At 49.8% G+C, this 24011-nt stretch overlaps 1 protein-coding gene across 1 annotated transcript in view; it reads left to right on the top strand.

Annotated features, from left to right (window-relative positions):
• nup214 (nucleoporin 214) overlaps positions 1-24011 on the top strand; it is a 56753-nt gene that overhangs the window by 21787 nt on the left and 10955 nt on the right. The window contains exons 25-32 of the mRNA XM_036529984.1: positions 4603-4657; positions 5913-5991; positions 7251-7359; positions 8095-8171; positions 8750-10468; positions 17689-17756; positions 19335-19509; positions 22391-22543. Of these exons, the coding sequence (XP_036385877.1) occupies positions 4603-4657; positions 5913-5991; positions 7251-7359; positions 8095-8171; positions 8750-10468; positions 17689-17756; positions 19335-19509; positions 22391-22543 (2435 nt within the window). The remainder of the gene's footprint in view (positions 1-4602; positions 4658-5912; positions 5992-7250; positions 7360-8094; positions 8172-8749; positions 10469-17688; positions 17757-19334; positions 19510-22390; positions 22544-24011) is intronic.

Genomic DNA, 24011 nt, shown 5'->3' with positions numbered 1-24011 from the left:
TTAATGGGTGGAGCTACTGTGATCTGACAGGCGTCCACCAATCAGAAGACTTTGTTCTTTACAACAGAACGCTATGATTCGTTCAGGTCAGTGAGTCACAGACAGTGTGTTGGCTCCGCCCATGAATGCTAAATTCAGCATACCTCTAGCTGGTGCGAGTGAGCATGTCAAGCAGGAGCATCCAGAGCTGGTGTTCAAGGATAAACCCACTTCGTGTTACTGGCAGAATACTTTCAAGGAGGCCTCATGCTGATTGTCCTGTCAGGAGGCATAAAGTCATATTACTGATGTTTCAAAGAGGACACGCGTTAAATGTGGATGCCTGTGCTGTGTCCTTATAGCCCATTTAAATATAGTTAACGATATAAAATAAAGGTGAAGGTAATGGTAAAAATTTGTTGGACATATGTCGCAAGTGTAATCAATGTGACATCACTCCAAATAGACCAATCAGCACTTTATCTCCTTCACAGCGTTTTGGCAATCGGGGTTACACCCCTTGGTGCTGTCTGGTCTGGTTCAGATCACTGCTCTGTCACAGCTCAAACCATTGGAAGCGTGTGATAACTGTGATCACTCCAGCAATCAGTATTTGCATCTGGGTCTGATCATAAATATACGCTTTATACCTTTGAACCTGAAGAGGGCACCTGCAGTGAACCCTGATGGCTGGTGCTGTTAATATTAAACGGAATTCTCTCGTGGTGCTGTGAACACAGTTTCCTCTTACTTCACTGACTCCCTGCTGGGCTGGGGAAAGCTGACTCTGTCCAGGCGCAGTCCCACCTCCCGCCACCAGGGGGGGCTGTATTTGATTTCATCCCTCAGCCCAGGCAGCTGAAGTGACACCACCCCTGCATCTCACCTCAAAGCATCATGGCTCTGCCTACTTAAACACCTACCCCCATCTGGCCACAAGTGCCCTGAGTGCTGCCTCTGTGGAGAGACAGCAGGTGTGTCTCAGTGGAACCTTTGGTGTGAGGTGATATGCACAGACTCCTCTTCTTATCCAGCTGTATAAATGGATAAAAGTGTAACTTTATGTAAGCTTCTCTGGCTATCAGTGCTTGCTAAAGAGAGTATATGTAAAGTCTCCATAACTGTACTCTCACTGTTTACTGAGTGCCATGATTAACACACCCGCTGCTGGCAGGCTGTCAGTAGCAGCTCATCAGAGGCTAGAACACGGTGTCCTTACGCTGATAGGACAGGCGAGCGAAGCAGGCGTTGGGTGATAAGTATTGAGTGGGTGTGTGCGCTCGTGTTTGTGTGTGGACATACATGCAGTTGTGTGTATATGTAGGCCCGTGTTTCCATCCACGCCCGTCCTGTCTCTTGTGCAGCGTCTGCCTATTGATCAGCGCTGCCGGGCAGAAACACCGCAGCAACACGCCTCTCATGCTGATTCCAGTTCAGCCGTCGTGAAGGCAGAGTGTGAAGAGGAAGGCAGGTATCTCCCTGCCACACTGTCCTGGGATCAGTCAGGCCCTTCCATGCAATGATGAACGAGGCTGATCTCCTGTAGCCCGCCCCCATCGTGATTCCGTGCGTCCTTCGTGCCCGTCTTCATCCTGTGAGTGTACCCATGGCATGGTGGGCAGCTTGCGTTTGCCAGCGAGGGGCAGGATCTCCAGCGTGTTATTAGGCCACTGCCTCTCGCTGAAGGATCAAATCCCACAGTGGCAGAAGCTGCTGACTTGTTTGCATGTTTCTCTCTCTCTCTCTCTCTCCCCCTCTCTCTCTCTCCCACTCTCTCTCTCTCTCTCTCTCCCTCTCCCTCTCCCTCTCCCTCTCCCTCTCCCTCTCCCTCTCCCTCTCCCTCTCTCTCTCTCTCTCTCTCTCTCTCTCTCTCTCTCTCCCTCTCTCTCTCTCTCTCTCTCTCTCTCTCTCTGCCCGCAGTTCGTTTGGCACATTGCGGTGTTGTGGTATTGGGCAGGCATCCACTGTATACGGGAACGGTCCACTCTGGTTCTGAAGGCCCATCGGAGGAAAAGGGAGCTTCCCTCTCTGTCCCCCCCACCCGCCTCCCTCAGCTTTGCTTAAAACATAATCTATTGGCATGAAGGGAGTTGTCCAGTGTCACCAAAGCATTCATGGCACAAACGTGTACGTCAACCCTCCAACCGCTTTGTCTTTCAGAACAAATTAAGAATTAGAAAGGATCAGGTCCCTTTTTTGAATAATTCTCTGTGTCACCACTCATTGTATCTTTTTCTCCCTCCCTCCGTCTCTCTCATCTTTCACAGAGGGCCTCACCAAACACTCAGCTTTTTGTTTCTTTCATTAATGCTTGTACAGAATTTGCAAAAACTGCTTTTCCCCAAGCCCCTTGTTTGAAAATTAGGATGAAATAGACTGACTTTGAAAAGGCACTTTTTCCTCTTCCGCTTTCTTTCACTTACTCATTCTCTCTCACCATCACACTCTCTCTTTTCCTTCTCCTCTGATGGCTTATTTGATGTGCTGTCTGTGTTCCACACTGTTCACTCCTTTATGAAGAATTTTACAGCACAAGCAAGTCTTCCTCTCCTCTTCCTCATTCAAAACCGAGCACAGCTTAATGTCGGGTAACTAACAGAGAGAGTGAGAGAGAGGCAATTTTAATATATATAATATATTAATGTATATATAATATATATATATTGTAATATATAATGTATATATATATATATAAAATAATTAAGGGCAGCAGACTGGTGTGTTATTTCTTTTTTTTTTGTGTTTTTTTTTTCACAAACTCTCCCTCCCTCTCTATCTCATTGTCTTTCAGTCTCTCTCTGTCTATCTCCCTCTCTCTCTCCCTGTCTCTCTCCCCCTCTCTCCATTTCCTGTCTGTGTTCGAATGGCTGTATTTGATGTTTAATTCCCATCTCCTTGTTACCCACGATGCATTTCTGCCTGGCCTGGCCTCGCCTCCACAGCTGCCTCTCTCCATTGAAGATTCTATTTGGATAGGAAACCCCCCAGAGGCTTTTTTCCAAATTAACCGCACTGACAATAACCAGAGAGGGCTCTGCAACTGGACCCTTTTTATCACTCTCCTTTCTCTCTATCCGACTCCCTTTCGGGTGGTAAATGTTATCTGGCCAATCGTGCGGCCAGACAGGGGCAGGGGGCAGAAACAGGAGTGTTATCACCGAATCAACAAAGACACTTGTGTCGTTATCAGATCACTTGTGTGTGGGATCGTTCTGCAAAGCGGCCGTACCTGTCACTCTTTTTCATTAAATGACCTTAATTTTGTTGGCTGTGCATGTGCGTTGTGGCATTCCTGTGCGCTCCAACATTCTGCTAGCATCCCTGGGCTGATAATGTTCTCTTCTTCTGTCCTTATTTGGCTGACCTTATTCCATATAAAATGAGCAGACTTTGTGAGGTGACCGAACTTGAGTTTGTGCTTACCCAAGTGTGTAATTCATGTTAATTTTTTTTTAATTTGTGAAATCTACTAAAAAATTTTTCAAAGCCGTGTGTTGCAAATGATACATAGCTGTGTGTGTGTGTGTGTGTGTGTGTGTGTGTGTAGGTGTAGGTGTGTGTAGTGACCTGCATACTTAACCACAAGGAGAGAGGGACACTGCATGTCAGAGATCTAGCAAGCAAGTTTTACGGATAAGTTACATACAGAGATAAATAGCTTGCCCATTGTGTCAGACACCACTTCAGCCTTGGATGCCTTTGTTGTTGCTCACCAGAAGGCAGTGTCTTCATTAGCATAAAATGAAATATTTTTGTGTGGTGGTGTCCAAACACTCAGTTAAACCGCACAACATCCCCCCCCCCCCCAAAATATTTTTACACACTGGATCCTGTAGTCATCTACATTTGAGATGCACTTAAAATCCACGGCCCACCGTAGAGATTTGCCAGCTTGCAGAGGAGTCTCGGGGAGTGGGAGGTGTCTGAGCTGTAACCAGGTTAGCACATTGCCAATTTGGGATGCCGTGCCAGGCGTGGTGCGACACGGCCGCTTGTGCGTAGAGAGCGGCTTTGTCAGGCCGTTGACAGCTGTTTGAATATGCAGGGCCGTATGCAGCTGAGTTATTGAATCCCGGGTCGGTGATGCTAACACACGGCAGCTTGCGGTGGCTCGTGGCAATTAATCACTCACATCATTCACAGGAAAAAAATGCATTAAAAAATCTTGCAGCCTGACTCTGGGCCAGGTACCACTTTGTTCTACATGTCCCACCTGATAGGGAAAGGAGATTACTATTTTGAAAGTAAGGAGTATATAGAAGCGTTCCTCTTTTCTTTGTCCGTAAGAATGGATTTGTAATTAAACTAGTTTTATTTTATGCTCTCCTGCTTGGAGAGGTGTGTCATACAATTCTCACTTGCTAATGTGTTTCTCAGCAGCAGAGTTGTTAAGGTCTCAGTTTTCAGTCCCACAATGCACTGCCCCCATGGACCAATCTTGGACAGCAGATCACGGTGCGAGAAGCACTGCTAACAGAATGAATGTCATTGTCCACAGGCCAAATACACCTGTTTTGGATGAACCCTGTAGAGTATGAGGGGTATTTACGAATTTTATGCCAAGTATTTAAGCCTTATGCTTCTTCCTCTTACTCATACCCTCCTCTTCCGCTCCTCTGATAGCTCTTCGGTCCCGGCGCCTGTGGCTCAGGTCAACCAGCAGATTCAAGCCAAACGGGTAAGTAGCAAGCACTGCTCCCTTATTCAGGACAGTCATATCCCAGAAACCCCCACTTCATCTGCAGTCAGTCAAAGTCGGTCAATATTCTGTCATTTCACATATTTGTCAGTTAAATTGTAATTGTAGTCATAACCATGGCCTGTGCTAATATTGCTGTTCAGTCATATTTAACATAACAGATATTGATTATGTTAATTTTTTTGGGGCACATGGCCTTTTCATAGACACTTATTAGATCTGTTCAGAAATAAGGCTGTTGCTCCATGAGAGGTTAGATACTTGATGTTTTTTACTCATTTTGAAAGAGATGTTTAATTTAAGGCAAACGCTTTATTTGAAAATTGGAGTTTGAGTAACATGTCCCTGTGTACCTGTCATTGATGGGTCAAAGCCTGCACAGGGCCAGAGTAGAGCCACCAGCTCTTACATAACCTGGAAGGGCTGATAACACCTGCAGAGCAGGGCAAGACCAATCCAGATCTCATAACGATCTGTGAATCGTACAGTTTGTTCTTACACCGCAAGACACACTGACACATCAGAGCTCCCCTTTGTAATTCAAACACTTTTCCTATAAAAAGCCAAATTTTCTCCAGTCGGTTCACTTACAAAAGCTCTAAAAAGTCTACCGCTGTTGTTCGGTAAGAGCTCTCCAGAGCGAGCTCGTTTATCAGAGTGAGCCTCATTGTTCACAGGATGCAACAGAAGGATTATGTTACGGCAGTAAAGGTGCCAGAGAGCTTTGATTATCTGAGTAAAATGATGCTTTGAACTGCCTTCCGAAAGTTAGCGTTCCACTGTGTTAGCGTGGAAATGTTCGTGTACAAAGGCGCTTGTGAACTGCCTCCCAATAGTTAGTGTTTCATATAGTTGTGGGTTATGGAATGAAGGATTCAGTTATTCATGTGGTGGGAGCAGAGCTTCCGCCCAGGTAATCCTTCCCGGAGAAAAAGTCGGCAGCAGTATAGTGCGGTGTAATGATGAGGAATAGGCCTGGTAACCAAGAGGTTGCCAGTTCAGCTCCCAGGAGGGGAACTGCTGCTTAACCTGAATTGCTCCCGGCTCGTGGTAGTTTTTATTGTGTATTTCTGCAGAGCAGACAAACAGCTTTTTAATCATGTCAGTTCACCTGTTGAAGACCTGTTCAGTAACCGAACTTGATTTGTGGAGTGTGAGCGTGGAGGTTACTCATTTAATGCTGCAGCACCATTTATAACAATCAGTGTCTTGTCCTGCCTCTGTTGCTACCCAGAATTCCTCTCAGAACGCTTTGAAGGTTTCCGGACCATCTGCAGAGGTTTCAGCCGCCTCACAGTCTGGCTTTATGTTCGGTAAGTAAGGCAAGACTCCTCCTGATTGGTCAGTAGTCATTTCTGACCAGTCATCAGCTAGGGCTCTGAGAAGACAGCCAAATCAGAGTTTCTCCATCTTGAAGCTCCTAAGTCGATATTATTTTATTTTTTTTTAAAAATTGAATATATTGGGACTGTAGGTTTGTATTTTTTCATCGGGTGTGTTGTGTTAAATATTTAGCGGGAGCGCCGGCTGTGGGAACAGGAAGCAGGGATTGCATGCACCTCTTTCCCCTGCTTCATGTCTGCTCTGTTATTGAGGTTCGGGTTTAAAAGCCTGATGGACAGAGGCGGGGAAGTTCATGCCTCTGAGGAGCTGGCGATGTGTTTCTGACACCCTCGCTCTGCGTCCATCTTGCTTTCTTTCTTTTGTTCTCTTTGGTTCTCTCTCTCTCTCCATGTCTGTTTCTGTCTGTCTTTCTCTTCGTCTCCTGTTTTGCACTACACCTCTGCATCTCTTGATTTGATTTGTCACTCTGTCTCTTTCTTGGTGTCTGTCGCTGTCCTTTTTCTTTCATTATTCCCGTTTTCCATTTCTCTATCTCCCTCCCTCCCTCGCTCTCTCTCTCTCTCCCTCCCTCTCTCTCTCTCTCTCCCTCTCTCCCTCTCTATCTCCCTGCCTTGCTCTCGCTCTCCCTCTCTATCTCCCTCTCTCTCCTTCTCTCCCTCTGCCCCTCTCTCCCCCTCTCTCTCCCTCTCTCTCTCTCTCTCTCTCCCTCTCTCCCTCTCTATCTCCCTGCCTCGCTCTCGCTCTCCCTCTCTATCTCCCTCTCTCTCCTTCTCTCCCTCTCTCCCCCTCTCTCCCCCTCTCTCTCTCCCTCTCTCTCTCTCTCTCTCTCTCTCTCCCTCTCTCTCTCTCTATCTCCCTGCCTTGCTCTCTCTCTCCCTCTCTATCTCCCTGCCTTGCTCTCTCTCTCCCTCTCTCTCTCCCTCTCTCTCCCTCTCTCTCCTTCTCTCCCTCTCTCCCTCTCTCTCTCCTTCTCTCCCTCTCCCCCTCTCTCCCCCTCTCTCCCCCTCTCTCCCCCTCTCTCCCACTCTCTCTCCCTCTCTCCTCTCTCCCTCTCTATCTCCCTGCCTTGCTCTCGCTCTCCCTCTCTATCTCCCTCTCTCTCTCCTTCTCTCCCTCTCCCCCTCTCTCCCCCTCTCTCCCCCTCTCTCCCCCTCTCTCCCCCTCTCTCTCCCCCTCTCTCCCCCTCTCTCCCCCTCTCTCTCCCTCTCTCTCTCTCCCTCTCTCTCAGGTGCGCCTCTGAAACCGGAGGCTCCAGTGGTGTCCGCAGCTCCTGCCGCCTCCAGCTCTGGCCCCGCCCTCACAGAGCAGACCAGCAAGGCTTTCTCCTTCTCTGCCACGTGAGTGTCTGCTTGTCTCACAGAGAGCTTCCTGCCAGGGACCAACCACTTCGTCTGTTTTTATATCCCCATTCGGACCACTTTACAAGCTGACCCAGCACCTTTGTCTTATGGTCACGATCAGACCAGCACAGCCGTCCATGAGATGTGATATTAAGACAAGGGTCTGACTCAGTATGGTCGTTAAAGGGCCCATGACTCTTATTGCAGGCAGTTGGGTTGTTCCCCAGTGTGCTGGCCAGATCCGGCTCTCATTTTGTTCATAGTCGTCCACTGGTTTAATTGGAAAGATAAATCCTTCCCTCTCTGCCTCAGCTGATGTTGGATGAGTGTTCTGGCAGAAAGTGGCCCCTGTACGTTCCCCAGGTGGGTGCTACACAGTGGCGGTGGCGGAGATATGTTACACCTCCTACCAAAAAAGCACTTTGACATCCTGGAAATGTATTATGTAGATGGGGATTGTTATCACCATCGTCGTCATAAACATCATCATCGTCATCATCATAATCTTCATCATCTCATAGATAATGAGTATGTAGGTGATTTGATAATAGCTGGAATCCTGTTGGGCTGTACTCAGTGCAGAGGCGGGTTTACACACTGCCAAGCCAGAGCTGACTGTTTCCCGTGTGTTCACATCCTCCAGGTATCCTTCAAGGTTGTTAAAGTGCCCGAGTTTGGCTTCATTAGCGGGTTTGTTTACCGTTGCTGTGTGTGTTTCTTGTGATTTCACAGGCCTGCTGGGAGTTTCACTTTCTCGTCTTTGAGCACCGCCTCGGTGTCAGCGTCGCAAGCGGGAGGAGCTTCTCAAGGTACGATACATCTGGGCGTGACCAGCCAGTGCCGCGTTCTGTGTGCCCGGCCGTGTGGGGATGCTGCATGATGACCCTGGGTTTGATCAGAGCAACTCGCCTGACATTCCGCTGCATAGCCCACCTGTATGAGCAAGGTCGTTTAACTGTGGCACTGAAGGGGCCTAACGTGTGAAAGTTTCAATGGGTAAAGGTGTGATTGCAGCAGAGAGGGTAGTGGAGAAAAAGAGAGCCGGTGTTCAAATGGCTAAGTGAATCTCCAAAAAATAAAAGAGCAACACCTGAATTGTAGTAAGCAGACATTTATTGATTTCAGATTTGGCGCAGAGCTGGCACAGAGCTGAGGAGTGCTTGTGCAGCACTTAGCAAAATCAGAATGTACATGCTAAGTCAACATGTTATGTATGCTTTGATCATTCACAGTGCTTCCTAAGAAATGATTGTCTTTGCACCAACTTTATTACACTTTTGTGTAAACGGTCACTCGTTTCAGTTTCAGTGCAGAGTCTGGTCCCTTCTTTTTTAAGAGATATATTCCCCCAGGGTCATGAGCGGTCATTTTTATTTTTATCGTGCAGGCAAGGATGTGAGCCAGGCCAGCAAGTTCACCTTCGGAAACAGCGTTGCCGGGGGGACAAAGATGGTGTTCGGGACGTCCGGAGAGGCCCCTTTCTCTTTCACTCCGAAATCCACCTCCCCCGCCTTGGGCCGCACCAGCACCCCAACGCCCCCGCCCAGCATGTCCTCGGAGCCCGTGAAGCCGGCCCCCGCTGGCTCCGCCCTGAAGGTGGAGTCTCAGGCCCTGAAGACGGGCACAGCCGGGGAGACACTGGGCAGCTTTTCGGGGCTCCGCGTTGGACAGGGGGAGGAGGAGGCCAAAGAGGCGCCCCGCCTCGCCAGCGTGGGCTTCAGCTTCGGCAGTGCCGACAATGGGGCGGGGCTGGGGGCAGCCGAGTTCAGTTTCGGGGGAGGGTTCCAGCAGGGGAAGCCTGCTGAGCCCACCCCCAGCGAGGCAGATTCGTCAGCGCCCGCGGTTGACCTTCCTAAGACTGCGCCTGCCATTTTTGGCAGCACCTCAACCCCCGCCACAGTTTCCGCCACCAGCGTCTTCAAGCCACCCGAACCTGCAGCGCCCGCAACCACCAAACCGGCATTCACCGTCTCTCAACCCAGCTCCCTGGCCTCAGCCGCTACCTCCTTCAGCAGCCTCCTGGCTGCCCCCCTGCCCCCCGCCTCCACAGGGGGCGGCGAGGAGCCCAAATCCGCCTCCCCCCCAGCAACAGAGCCTGCCCCTGCTGCAGAGACCCAGCCAACCCAGGAGGAGCCAAGCCCTGAGAGCCCCACCCCTCCGGGCTCAACCCCGCCCCCTGCAGATGACAGCGCCGTGACATCGGCCGCCGCCCAAGCCGTCATCGCTGACGCTACCGCCACTGCATCCAAAGCCCCAGAGAAGCCTCCAACGCCCCCTTCTCCTGCCCCCTCTCCGGCCCCGTCCACCTCCCCCACGCCCACCCCCGCCGCCCCGCCAGCGGAGGGAGCCCCTGCGGCCGACTCCAGTGCTGCCCCCGAGGCCACAGCCCCCTCCCCCGCCCCCCAGCCGGCCTCTGCGTTCGGCCAAGCCCTGAGCTCCGACAAGCCGGGTTCCATCTTCGCCCAGCCCGCAGTGAGCACGGACAGCACCACCCTGGGAATCTCCGCCCTCACCACGGTGATCACCACGGTAGCCCCGGCAGCCCCACCCGCCCCTGAGCCCACCCCCGCCACTGCTCCCACCCCCACGCCGGCCCCCGCAGCGGCCGCCACCGCCACCACAACCGCCTCCATTTTCGGACAGCCTCCTGCCGCCGCCAGCACCACCGCCCCGGCTGCCACCGGGTTCGGCTCTGGCGGATTCGGGTCCGGCGCGACGGGCGGGTTTGGTAAGCCCGCGTTCGGGCAGGTGAGCGGGTTCGGCCAGCCTGCCGCCACCGGCGCCGGCGGCTTCAGCTTCGGCCAGTCGGCATTCGGGTCGAGCCCCGGGTTCGGGCAGCCCGCAGCGGCGGCGGCGGCGCCCCCGGCCTCCAGCAGCGGAGGGGGGCTGTTCGGGTCGGCCAGCACCAGCAGTGCCAGCTCCTTCTCCTTCGGACAGATGACCACCAGCAGCAGCAGCACGGCCGGCGGCAGCGGAACCGGCCTGTTTGGGCAGAGCACCACCCCCGCCTTCGGCCAGCAGAGCTCCGGCTTCGGCCAGGGCTCTGTCTTCGGCAGCAACACCACCACCACCTCCTCCACCGGCTTCAGCTTCGGACAGCCTGCGGGTAAGAGCACGCGCGCGTGCGTGCGTATGTGTGTGTGTGTGTGTGTGTGTGCGCATGCGTATGTGTGTGTGTGTGTGTGTGTGTGTGTGTGTGCGTCTGTGTGTCTGTGTGTGTGTGTGCGCGTGCGTGTGTGTGTGTGTGTGTGTGTGTGTGCGCGTGCGTATGTGTGTGTGTGTGCGTCTGTGTGTCTGTGGGGGAACATTAGTGTCATGTTAGCATTCCTGTGTGCGTGTGTATGTGTGCATGTTAGTATTGTGTTTGCATTCGTGTGTGTGTGTGTGCGCGCACGCGTCCTAGTGAGCTAGTTTCCCTTTATCCATTCCTGTGACTTCCAAATCACTCCTTTTACAGCACATAAATATAAAATGCAGTGCATACCTGACAGTGTAAAAGTACAGCCTGTTTGACATCATCTTTGCTAGCTATCTCTGTATGAGTCAGATAATGCTTAAAGAGACCGCTCTCTTTACAAAACAGCCTTTTTGTTATGTATCTGAATTAGTTCTGAATAGGAATTAGTTACGGACCTACAGTAAGCAGTTGTGTTGCGCTCTGTCCATTTGTCATGAAGCTTGCAGGCTAGCTAGTTGGGTTACATCATAGGTGGTAAGGGATAGGTTAGCTCACAAGGTTGCTACTTAAAGTCGTTGGTAATAAATGTGTTGAGATTTCATTGCAGTAGCTAGCTGGCCATCTATTTTAGCTGTAGGCTACTGTGGGCCTCATCTGTCAAATCTTTAGGAATACAAACCTCAGACACTGCCAAACGTTATTCTGGAGCAAAGGGTTACTGGTAGTTGGTCCTTTGCTTTTTATGTGAGGTATTAACATTTGTAAAACTGTTTCCAACTGCCCTACAGATATCTTAAAGTAGGTCTTGAATCGATCATAGTGCAATTTCAGCTCCTGAACAAGCCAATGAAATTACACATGCTCTCAACTCTTTGTTTGTGTGGGGTGAACCTAGTATTGCCTTTTTTCCTTGTATATCAAAAAGATTATGATCAAATTGTCATCACTGCATGCATACTCTGTTGTTACATTTCATGACACAAGATTTTTTCCAGAGAAGGGAAGCATTGGACTTCGGACGGTAAATTCTCTTTGCGCTAGGTGTGCAAGGGCCTTCAGTCTGAGGTGCAACAGGGTGTTTCATACTGCTGGGAGCGAAACGCAGATTCGCCCTACAACACTTTCCAAGCTCTTTGGCAAAAGGCTATGGCTCATTGCCCAGTGAGCTCCCTCCTCAGTCCTGTAATGATATCAGCATCACAGCTTGCTGTCAGCAGCTTCTGTGAGACCCAGTCTGGAACCCCGGTCTCACTGCCACAACTCCATACCACTGTGCACTTTCACCTTTACATGGACACAGGAGATGGGAAAACAAAAGCGCCAGGGATGAAATCGCATCGAACCAGATCAAACCAGATCAAGCAGGATCAAACCAGGTGGCTTTCTGGGATCAGGAACGCGGTAGAAATGTAGGGCGGTGCCTGTTTTGCGATCCACACACCTCTCTCGCTCCCCCGCCTCCGAGCCCACCAGGCCCGGAGTCCCACAGACACAGATCTGTGATGGTTTTTAAGGCCTGCGCGTGGCCTGTGATGGCAGCCTAAGCTGCGGAACAGCGGAGGAACAGAGAAGGCTTTACCCTACCTGCCATCCCCTCTTTCCACGTCTGAGCTGGAGCGCAGCCTCTGATCCACCGGCATCCCTGTGGCATTAAAGCAGGCTGGACCTGTGCCATCCTGCCAATACCGATATGGCTCTACACATACTCACTCACGCTGTCATAGCAGATATTTTTATCTGCTGGAAATTTTCTTCTGCCGGTGTCTTGAAGCTGGTTTATATTCCATTGTCCAGCGATACACTGTAAGTGTATCGCAGAAATTGTAGCAACGTTTGAAAGTCACTCAGACAGTTGTTGCAGTCGTTTGTGAAGATTGTCACTGCAAACCAATGGCATACAGACAGTGTCATTAAAACAGCAACAGCCTTGTTGTTGATTCTCCTTCTGCTGTCTGCTGTATTACTCCTTAAAAGGTGCACATAGATATAGACAACGATGAGCTACTTTGCTAGTAGCTACTTCTTTAGATTTAGGTAGTGACTAGCTAGCAAGCTGCAGTCACGGTTTGGCTAAACTGTGGTTTCCAACCAGTCCTTTTTCTTGTTTAATGGATTGCTTGTTGTGGAGACATGCATGTCCTGCTATAATGATTGTCTGCCATTTATGTCTTGACGGACAGGGCTAGCCTTTTTTTGAGAGGTTGCTTGAATCAAAACCTGCTACCCTGCCCAATGGTAAATTCATGCTGTTAGAAGTTAATCCAGGTGCAGTATTTTGCCAGTTTACAAAGCAGTTTGTCCAGGAAAGACTGGTCAGAGCAGAGGTCCAGGAAGGGCAGTTATCTGCATCTTAGCTTATTCTCTTCTTTTGGCTGCCGGTCACTCTTCTAGCGAAATACATTTCCTGGGATTAATAAGTATTTCAGATATGTATTTCTCTGGACAGTAAGATTCACCTATTCTCTCCAGTATATTCCGCTCATGCACGCGATGCGATTTCTGATCCCTGGGGGCCACCGTACTCTCGCAGACAGTGTGCCATTGAAAAGCCGCGGTGCATTATTAATGCGGACGGTTCCCTCAGCAGAACCCCAGGCCCGCTGAAACGCTCGAACAGGAGGAATAAATTCAGGCAGCGGGCTCTGCTGTAAGACCAAAAGGGAGCGGCATCATTAGGAAAGCCATCCATCATGGCCATTAGGGTAATTGAGCCGGGGAGAATGAGGCCAAAACCGGCCCCATGCATCTCTCTCGCTAAGATGTCCTGGCAAACGATGCTGTCCTAGCTACTTCACCTGTCAGAAAAGCTATACAAGCGTAAATATGTGTGCGCACTCACAGGCGAGTGTGGTGTGTGTGTGTGTTTATATATAGGAAATGTAGTCAATATTGGGTAGTCGGTGTAATTTTTGTTTTCTGACATAAGATAACCATGTAGATATACAGTACCAGTCAAAGGTTTGGACTCACCTACTCATAGAAGGGTTTTTCTTTGTTTTTATTGTTTTCCACATTTTAGAATAATAGTAAAGACATCAAAACTATGAAACAACACAAACAGAATTATGCATTGGCTAAAACAGTGTTAAACTAATCAGAGCTATCTTATATCTTTGATTCTTCAAGATAGCCAGAAAATATTTCTAAAATGTGAATATTTTTGGAGAGAAAATCATACGTAGACATCAACTTCACTGTTTATATTTGTCTAAGAAACAAATTTCAAGCGTTTAAACACAAGTCTTTAGATCAAAATGTCTTTGAATGCATGTTTGCCATTATCTTAATCAGGTGTGTCTTTTGACTGCTACTGTATCTCTTTAAGAGGAGTCCTCTGGAGAGTAATGCAGAAAATTAATTGCAGTACAGTAAGGTCAGGACAGTGATAGCTCTGGGCAGAGAGTCAGTGCCTGCATTGGGAGTTATCTCAGGTCGACAGGTGAGGACGGAGTGTAGAGCTGTCAGGGTGGTGGAGCGATTGTTCCTCTCTCTCCCGGTGGGCCAGCAGAGAGCAGGGGGGTCAGCGGGGACACCTCTGGGTGCTCTCCCGCGAGGCCCGTCCCGTCCCGTCCCGAGGGAAGGGGAGAGGCCGGGAGCCCTCCTGCAGCTGTGTGCCCACTCCGGGTGCAGGGAGGGCGGTGCGAGAGGGGCAGGGGGCGGGACTGGGGTGTGGAGCCGGGAGCAGGGAGCCGCCCCGTTCCCAGACATTCCCAGGATTCCGCAGGGGGGCCGGGGGCTGGGTGGGCCGCCGCCGAAAACAGCTGGCCTGTGCCGGCTGACCCCAGTCCCGGTGGCTGCGGTGCGGGACTGCAGTGGTGGGCTTCTGTGCTGACCCTGTGTTCAGAGGTTAAAGGTCACCGCGGGTGGATCTGTGAGAAAATAAATCCCCGGAGCTGTGTGTGTGTGTGTGTGTGTGTGTGTGTGTTCGTGTGAACGCAAGAGAGTGTCTGTCCGTCTGTCCGTCTGTCTGTCTGTGTGCTTGAACGCGTGTGTGTACTTGTCTGTGTGCCTGCTTGTCTGCTTTCTGTATATGTGTGTGTCTGTGTGTGTGTGTGTGCGCGTGCATTTGACTGGGCATACTGTACTTGGCATTAAGCCTTGAAAAGACTCTGTCTGCATAGCGAGTCCAACCAAACTGTCCCCGGGTTTCATTTCTGTATGCTCCTTGAGTTATATTTCGGGTTCTAACTGAAAATGCAGAGTAAGTGACACTTGTGAGCTTAATACTGTTAATTTTGTGGTGCAGTTCCCCGAGGTGATCTTTTGGAACAGTGTCTTGACAGAGCTGGTGATGGGGCGTTAGTTCCCCCGTGCAAGGTGTAACCCTGTCTCATCTTGTGCGAATGAGAACGAGGGGAAATTTGGGCGGAGGGAAGCCGGAGGCTGCTGCAGTTTGTACACTGACGGGCTGTTGCTGTAATGTGAGGATTTAATGAGATTAAACAGACAGGGCACTGCGGCTCCTCTCTGACGCGGGGCAGACCGTCCGTCACTCATGCGGCGGGAATTTAATTAGCGCGGCGGGCAGTGAGTCTGCAGGCGGCGCGTGTCAGGGGGCCTGCCGGTCGGCCCCTCGCGGCGGAGTGACGTTTTAGAAACCCCAATGTGGCAGCTCGCCACAGAGACTCTGACCTTCCCATGGATCATGTTAGTAATCCGCCAATTCAGCGTGCGTGACATGCACGTACCATCAAAACGCAACCATGTCCATCCATAAATCAAGCCACTTTGGCCTTGTCATCAATTCTTTCCGCTCATGTGCGTTTCCTTTTATTGTAACATAACGTCCTGGTTTAAAGCTCTCCGGGGAGGCCAGTGTAGGAAGTGTTCAATTAACGGAGAAACCCACAAACAAATTTTCTAAGAAAGCACCCTCTTTCCGTGTTTGGAAATAAGATTTCAAGGCGGGCATGGTCAGCTGGAATTAATGGAATCACAGGGATTGCTGATAAACAAAATCTTTGATCGCTCTCTTAGCCGATTGGTTCCCCTCGTTATGTTTGGCCTTTGATAATTCAAATCATCTGGTCGCCAGACAACTCCCTCAGTGCTGTTTGAAAAGCAGTTATTTCCTCTGTGGGGATGCGCACATTTAAAAAAAAAAAAAAAAGCCTGCAGAATCACCATCGTCCCTCTAAAGCCCTTTCCTCTGAATCTGTGTTGAAGCGCCAACAGCTGCTGTCATGCACGTCTGGAATCCCCAAATGACACGTTCCTTTCCAGTTTGTTGTTTGTATTTTAAAACGCCTCTTCATTATGAAAAGACGTGGGATTATCGCTCTTTTCTGAAATACGGATATTAATTGCTGCAGTGCAGACTCACTGCCGCTACAAGTGAGAATCCAGAGAACCCTTAACGGTACAAGAAACGCAACGCGCTGTGGTGCCTTTTTCCTCAATACCACAGATAACACAAACCAAGTGACCAATGGATTCCAAATGGAGCATGTGGAAGGTCACTATTGTTAGAAGCAGCTATATATAGCGTGATAGCTGCCGTTCTGTTGCTATTTGCTAATCCTCGTGCGGTGTTACACGGCCCCAGGCCTCCCCATCGGCGTTCCGTGTCGCAGATCTCGTGTCTGGATCCCGAGGTGTGAATGCCAACAACAATAGCTGCCGTTATGACAATAGCAGCCAGCTCGTCAGTAGACAGGGGCAGGTGTAAACGGCCTTAAACGGCGGCCTGGCAGGCTTGAGATGTTTGCTCTCTGAAAGCCTATTTATATCCCGGGGCGAGCCGATATTGTTCCGCCGCTCAGATTTACAGCATGATTTGATTTAGGGAGAATAAAACCCCCACTTTGCGTCATTAGAGTTCATCAGTGATGGAGCCAGGTCCGGGCAGAAAATGAATCATAAAGTGCGGCTCAGTATTGCCGGTTAATGAGCTAGCTCCAAGTTAGCAATGAAAGCACTCGGGTGAGAGAGGAAGAGTCCCTCACCCACTCTCTGCCAAAGAATGTAGTCAAATCTATAGTTTTTCCACAAAGCTTACATTTTCCCTGAGAGACGTTTTAATACAGACTGTATTTATACATGTTAGGAGCAGAAGTGATTACGGTACATTACAGTGTTATTTCTGTTGATGTTGTGTTTTTTCCTGTTTAATTTGCATGTGATGAGTTCATTGCTTACTTAGTTCCCCCCTTTTGTATTTTGGTTCACCTGTTCATACATTGTATATTTATTATGGAATCTGATTGCAGCACGCAGCTGGTTCTTTTTTGCAGTTTTTTAAAATAAAATATTATAAGAAGCAGTTTTCTTTTTAATAATGAGGCTTTGTTGTAGTCCAGCTCAGTGGAATGATCACTGCAGTTCTCGGGGGGCAAAAATCACAGCTCTTCCAGTGTTATCTTCTGGGAGTTATCCTCACATTTAATATTAAAAATTAAAATATAAATAAGGTACGCTTACTGCAGAGGAACATGCTTGATCTTGGAGCATGAGAGATTTGACAGACGGTAATCTGGGTCTTCAGAAAGACTTCAGTTTGTGTTGGTGGAATTAACAGTCCCTTCACCGTATAAATGGCTAATTTTTCTGAGTTTCCCCTTGTCATGTTTCAGAGTTCACCAGGTGTCAGGAGACTTTTAATTCCTTTCCTCCGAGTCCTGTGCTCTTTGTCACAAAGCTGATCAGGCGGGAGAGTGTGGGGAGGGGGTGAACGCAGCCGTGATGACTGTGGGGAAGGAGACAGGAGGGGGGCGGGGGATCGGGAGTTTGTGCTCCACTGTGCCAATCCTTCAGCACTTTTACAGAGTATGAAGAAAAATGGGGGCCGTTGAAGGAGTCTAATGCATCGGGAGAAAGCTCATCCATAAAAGCCGGTGCCAGTTTGCATTTTCCCACAGTACACACGCACACACGCACACACACACACACACACACACCACCACCACCACCAGCTCTGCATTCTGAGCATGTCTGAGTCAACACGGCGCACACCAGACACGCTCGAATTCGCCGAGTGAGAATACAGCAGTATAAATTGACAATAACAGACCTCAACACGCAGCACGTTATTGGTCTCTGAATGGGCTCAGAGCGCGTGTGTCAGCCGCTGATGTTATATAACGATTATAAACTTTTCATGCTCGTTCAATAAGACAACCTCTAGCTTTGTGTTTTCCTTTTTTCGGCAGCCTTCGGAAGCACCTCCACTCCCTCGGTGTTTGGTCAGCAGGCTAGCGGCGGCAGCGTCTTTGGACAGGTAATGTATTCTGTCGGGTGAAGGGCAGCCGATGTCTGGACACAAGGCGCAAAGCAAATATTTGCTGAGTGCAGCTCGCCCCTGATTATCAGCTCCACCCTCCTGCATGGGTGTAGGTTATGAATTCAGAAGCTGCTCAGTCCCCCACCCCACCCCATGCAGAAAACAAAGTGGCACAACAAGCTTATCATTTACGTTAATGATCTTCTGCTTCAAATTATTAATAATATGCATAATATCTGGATGCCCGCATCTACAGCTTCCAGTCCAATCTGCTCATCGTTTTCAGACACTCTGCGCCTTAGTTATGCAGCTTTGATTTTAGCAGCTCGCTCGTAGTGATGTGTCCCAGTCAGGATTTGAACCTGTAACCGTCAAGCCCCGAAATACATGTAGCCTAGCATCTGTGTCGATTGGAGTAATGCTGACTGATATTCGGGCACGCTGCGTTGTGGTTCATCCTTAGCTTTCCGTAAGTTTAAACTATTACTGCGTTTTAATGTTTTTATTACCCGCGCAGCATCATAAGTCCCTCAGTCCCTGAAATGTGCTAAATCTGAATAAAAGAGCAACAAAAATGCTCGTTACATTCAAAGACGAGGACTGTAGTAGGATGGGAGAGGGAAGCTTTATGACGTAAACTATGAGCCACGTTGGTGTGGAGCTGTTGTGTGTTATCAGTAACTGGGTGATCTGAACCTAAGTGTGTAACAGTGGAGAGCAAAGTCCCCCATCCCCCCCCCCCCCCCCCCCGAGCACATGGTAGCTCCCCCCTCTGTGGTGGATGCATCCTCACTCTCCTGTCGCTCAGGGAGCGAGTGCCTCACTCGGCAGGGAGAGAGCGCGAGGCTGAAGTGACAGGGATGCTCCTTGAGGTAAAAGTTCTTCTGAGGTACGGTCTCCCTGGAGACCGTCTGCTCTGCGCAGTTCTCCGCCTTCCGCTGTCATGCGAGAGGAGTCGCCTGCAGCCTTCCCCCCCGTCACAGCCTCTTCCCCCTCCCCCCTCCCCACGGAGTCCGATATCCCAGACCCTTCCCGTACCTGTGTCCTTTTACGTTATAGGTGCTGGAACTCACAGGAGCTAGGCTAATGGCCAATCAGCAGTTTTTAAAGGGCTGCTTTGTAAATGTGTGCCATGTCCAACCAAACATTTTTCCTGGGTTTGATATTTTCAGAGCTGCCCAGAGTGTCTTGTTAGTTTGTTTCAGCGTGTTTGACAAGGCCAGAACCCGCTCAGTGGTCTTACAGCATCCTCCCATATGGAACTGGAACCCATTATATTGGGGGGTGATTGAAACGATGATTGAAATGATTGAAACTCCATCGTATAAGGGAGTAGCCTGTAGTAGGCCTGTCTCTGTGTGTGTATGTGTTTCTGTTGGTTTGTGTGCAAATTTGTGCACATATTTTCTACATGCCCAAATATATATATATATATATATATTAATATATGCTGTTTATGTGTGTGTGCGCGCGCGTGTCTGTGTCTGTCTGTCTGTCTGTGTGTGTGTGTGTTCTGTGTGTGTGTGTCTGCGTGTGTCTGCGTGTGTGTGCGCGTGTGTCCGTGTCCTTGAGCAGCAGGCCGGCTCCGGCGGAGGGCTGTTCGGTTCCGGCACCAGTGGCCCCGCGGGCCCCTCGGGCGGATCCGGGGGCTTCTTCAGCGGCCTGGGCGGCAAGCCCAGCGAGGACGCGGCCAACAAAAACCCGTTCGGCTCCACCTCCTCGGGAGGGTTCGGCCAGGCTAACCAAGCAGGTAAGAGCCCTGCAGCAAGCAGAGCTGGAGCAGCTGAACTGTGAGAGTGGCAGTGATCGGTGTTGAGAATGGTGCGCTCTGGCGTGAGTTAATGTTTCAGTTTTCCACCTCTGCCCTGTGCTGAAAGCGCCGCTGGGATGTCTTTAAGCTGAATCTGGAGCTGGCAGAGGTGCAGCTCGAACCGTCAAGGCCAAAGATAAGCACAGTGCATTCGTTTTCGAATGCCTCGAGCACACGTGTTTCCTGACTCGTCTTCTAACGTGTGCATGTAATACCCAAGCCAGGTGTGTGAGAACGCCCCCCACCCCCTTACCTCCCCCCTCCCAACGGTGCCTGCAGCGCAGCGGCTGTGCCTCTGAAACTCACTTACGTGGGCGTGGAACCGATCATCGTCTGGCGGAATAACTGGCCTTGTCCTGTTGCTTGCCTGGGTGCACACAGAGTGTATAAGCCATAAGAAAAGGCTTCATTAGCCAGCATGCATCTGGGCTGACTCCTCTGTTAACAGGGGAAAATGAAAGCAGGCCTCTGAAAGCCCAGGCAAATGAAGTACACTGGTTGTTAGTGAAATTACTGCTGTGGCACATTGAATAAAATACTGGATTTTAGGGCTAATATGAAAACTTAAATGTGGAGATGTTGGTTTATACTCTATTGAGCGCTGCCTTAGCTGCTACAGACAGAGCTTTGATTATTTTTCCATAACGGGGAAAAATATACACTATACAATGCAGGAGTCAAACAAAAAGCCAAATTGTTGCTATAACTCAGTTGTTTACAGATACCATGCTGCTATCATTTAAACTGTATTTACTTGGAACCTGAAGTTAATATACAGCTTATATGAAAACTGTTTGGAAACCAAGCACACTTTCAGCGTTATTATCCTTGTAGAACACTTATTGCCCCTGTGTCTATTTACATACACACATTCATTTTTTTTTTTACTAGCAGAATAGGGGAGGACTTGGCCACAATAAGTAGGACCCCTCCTGTTAGTGTTTATGTGTGTCTTGATAGACTCTCTCTGGATTACAGCTCAGATTGGCTGAGCTGTAATCCAGAGGCCTGTTGTTGCTATTATACCTTGACTGTAAATAGAAGTATGGTCTTGACCAGAAGAACTTTGAAGAAAACTCTGCAGGGTGTAAAAAGGTGAAGTTTCCCTTCTAACCACATCTTGAGCGTGGGGGACAAAAAAGAAAGTAGAGCAGCCGAGGACTTAAAATTCCTCCCGTGAGCCTTTGTTGTCGGGGATAAGAAACCACACCCCCCTCCCCTTCCGCCACGGCCGTATATCAGCTCCCAGCTGTTCCTCTGTTCCGCGAGAAGCGAGCCCCTTATCTGATGGTGGCGCTGGAGCAGTTACGTATGCATCGGCAGATACACCTCAGCTTCCTGCTTCACTCCGCAGATAAGGATCCGCTCCTGTCGCGGACCTGCTGAGCAAAATCAGCCCACAGATACGCAGCAGTAACGGCTGAGAGCGAGAACGCGCCGCTCCCTGTCTTCCACAAGGCCCCGCTGTTACGTATTTTGTGACATCCTTGCTAAGGGTTAAGGGATATTAGCGCTGGCGTTAGCCCGGTTATTCGCGTCAGCTGCTTTTTCAGTTCGTGTAATTCTCTCCTCTTAACCAGGTCCTGCGTGAGTCTTTCTCTCACAAGCAAAAAATCGATACTTCCTCTGCCGACCAAGCGAGGAGAACAGCACGGTCCTGCTGATGTGGGGCGTTTGGTCCATCGGGCCTGGCTGTGATTGCTTTGTCAGGAAGGCCTTTCCTTAGAGAGGGCAGACCCTATACGCCACTGAACTCCACTGAATTACATTACATTACATTATTGGCATTTAGCAGACATTCTTATGCAGAGCGACTTACAGCTGGATGTTTACTGAGGCAATTCTGGCATAAGTTCTTTGCCCAAGGTAGAGCAGCAGTAACCCAGTAGAGAATCGAACCCGCAACCTTGCCGTTACAAGTCCTGCTCCTTACTACCATGCTACACTGCCACCCACTGACATGTGAGGTTCGGCGGTGGACGATCAGGAACCTGTCCTGAAAGGACCTCTGCTGCGCCCATCCCCCCCCTGTGGTGGAGTGCTAATTAATGTGTTGTTGTGTTGTCACTCAAGAGCTGTGCTCGCTGGCTTTGTTGTGGGCAGGGGGTCGTGCTTGTCCGAAATTGGGTGACATTTTCTGCTGTGTGGTTCTCAGCTGCTGAGAGGACTTCCTGTGTTGCTGTGTGGGGCCCGAGCTCCACAGACTGAGTCACGGACGGATCTGACCGCTTGATGTCGCCGGCTCTAACAAGCCTTATATGAGCTGTTACACAGCCGTCGTTCCTCTGAGAGCGGAGAAACGGCTACGCTCGGAGAAAGCGGTGTGAAACAGCCACTTATCTTGGATGGGTCTATCAACATGAAATCTGACATGTTCTTTTTCACGGACAAAGGGGCTCTTAACAGCCGCGCTGTCACGGCCGGGGCCAGGGCGGGGGAGGCCATCCTGGTGGAGTTCGTAGAGGCCCCCAACGGAGATCTGGGTGGGCGATTGATTTCCCAACCAATTAAAAGTCATTGGAGCGGAGATAAAAGAGAGAGAGAGGGACGGGGCCGCCGGGCAATCAGTACGCCTGCCACAACAGCGCCCGGAGTGATACTCTATTACACTTTTGGAGGAATAATAAATGACCTGTGAGGGGAGAAATCAGTTTTGTCCTTGATTCTTCCTTTTTTTTCTCGTATGATTTAAATATTTAAAGGGGAAACCGCAGGAACAGCCTTTTGACAGGCAGCCATCCGAAAGCGAGGCCCAGCGGCCTGTGCTCTTTCAGTGCAGAGGGGCATTGTGGGTAATCCCCTCTCTCTCTCCCTCTCGCAGGGAGCAGCAGCCTGTTCGGGAACAGCGGGGCGAAGACCTTCGGGTTCGGGACGTCATCCTTCGGCGAGCAGAAGCCCAGCGGGACTTTCAGCACGGGCGGAGGAAGTGTGGCCGTACAGGGGTTCGGTTCCTTCACCAGCCCAGCCAAAACAGGTACGGTCGCAGACCCAGCCAGCCCAGAACTCCTTCACCAGCCCAGCCAAAACAGGTACGGTAGCAGACCCAGCCAGCCCAGAACTCCTTCACCAGCCCAGCCAAAACAGGTACGGTCGCAGACCCAGCCAGCCCAGAACTCCTTCACCAGCCAGGCCAAAACAGGTACGGTCGCAGACCCAGCGAGCCCAGAACTCCTTCACCAGCCCAGCCAAAACAGGTACGGTAGCAGACCCAGCCAGCCCAGAACTCCTTCACCAGCCCAGCCAAAACAGGTACGGTAGCAGACCCAGCCAGCCCAGAACTCCTTCACCAGCCCAGCCAAAACAGGTACGGTAGCAGACCCAGCCAGCCCAGAAGTCCTTCACCAGCCAGGCCAAACCAGGTACAGTAGCAGACCCAGCCAGCCCAGAACTCCTTCACCAGCCCAGCCAAAACAGGCACGGTCGCAGACCCAGCCAGCCCAGAACTCCTTCACCAGCCCAGCCAAAACAAGTGCAGTAGCAGACCCAGACATAGACAGGGAATCGCATCACCTTCTGTCTGAAAATTGTATTTCATCAGAAAGGCATGGTAGTCAGAGTATAAAACAAATTCTGCCTGTTTGTCCTCTCCTCCAGAGAAGGAGAAAGTATCACTCGCACCCATAAACTCGCACCTAAACAAAGTCATGGCTAAAGAAGGCTTCGTTCCAGCTTAGGACCATGTCACTGTCTTGATATAGTTGAATATTTTCATACGTCCTAACAAGGTTTTGTGAACACAGTATCCCGCTTCACAGTGTTTGTGTTGGCGGGTTTCCTTAGAAAAGGGACAAACATCTCACATCAACGCTGTGTAAATGAAGTGTTGAGATCAGATACGCCTCAAGTGCTACAATTCATCTTTCGCCAAGGGGAACGTTGGTCTGCAAAAACAGGGAGCAGCCATAACTGTTTAGAGTAACCATCATCATTCAGACTTGTCAGATCACGAGAACCACGGAAATGGACTTCGCCTCCATGTTGGCATACTTCACTTTATTTAAACACTGCCATGATGTGTATGTACTGCACTGTAAGAAGGTAATATTTTAGGTTTTTGCAGAGAATGTTTGAATTCTCAGCCAGTTGAACAGTAAGCACGTTTTTTTCTGAAATAAGGCATGGTACAGCACTATGCTCTTTCACAAAGAAGTGTGAGATGAGAAGCACTGTCATCAAATGGATCAAATAAGGGGCCCTAATTCTTTGGCTTTTTTAAATGCCACTTACAGCTTAGTTTTTTTTTTTTTTGTTAAGAACAGCGTGTATCTTCAAGGACACATTGCCTTGCCTTGCTAGCTCTAGTTTTCAAGAGTTGCCTTTATTAGTGTAAAAGGTTTTATTAAGGGGTACTGTATCAGTATTTTTAATTTGTTTTTTAAAAGCAGAGAATTAAAAAGAGCAGGACTCTGAAATTGGCCAGATCAGACTTGATTGTGTGGGCA

The sequence above is a fragment of the Megalops cyprinoides genome, chromosome 5 (genome assembly GCF_013368585.1).
Source record: "Megalops cyprinoides isolate fMegCyp1 chromosome 5, fMegCyp1.pri, whole genome shotgun sequence".
Taxonomy (NCBI): domain Eukaryota; kingdom Metazoa; phylum Chordata; class Actinopteri; order Elopiformes; family Megalopidae; genus Megalops; species Megalops cyprinoides.
Note: the sequence above shows the minus strand (reverse complement) of the source record. Positions and strands in the feature narration are given on the sequence as shown.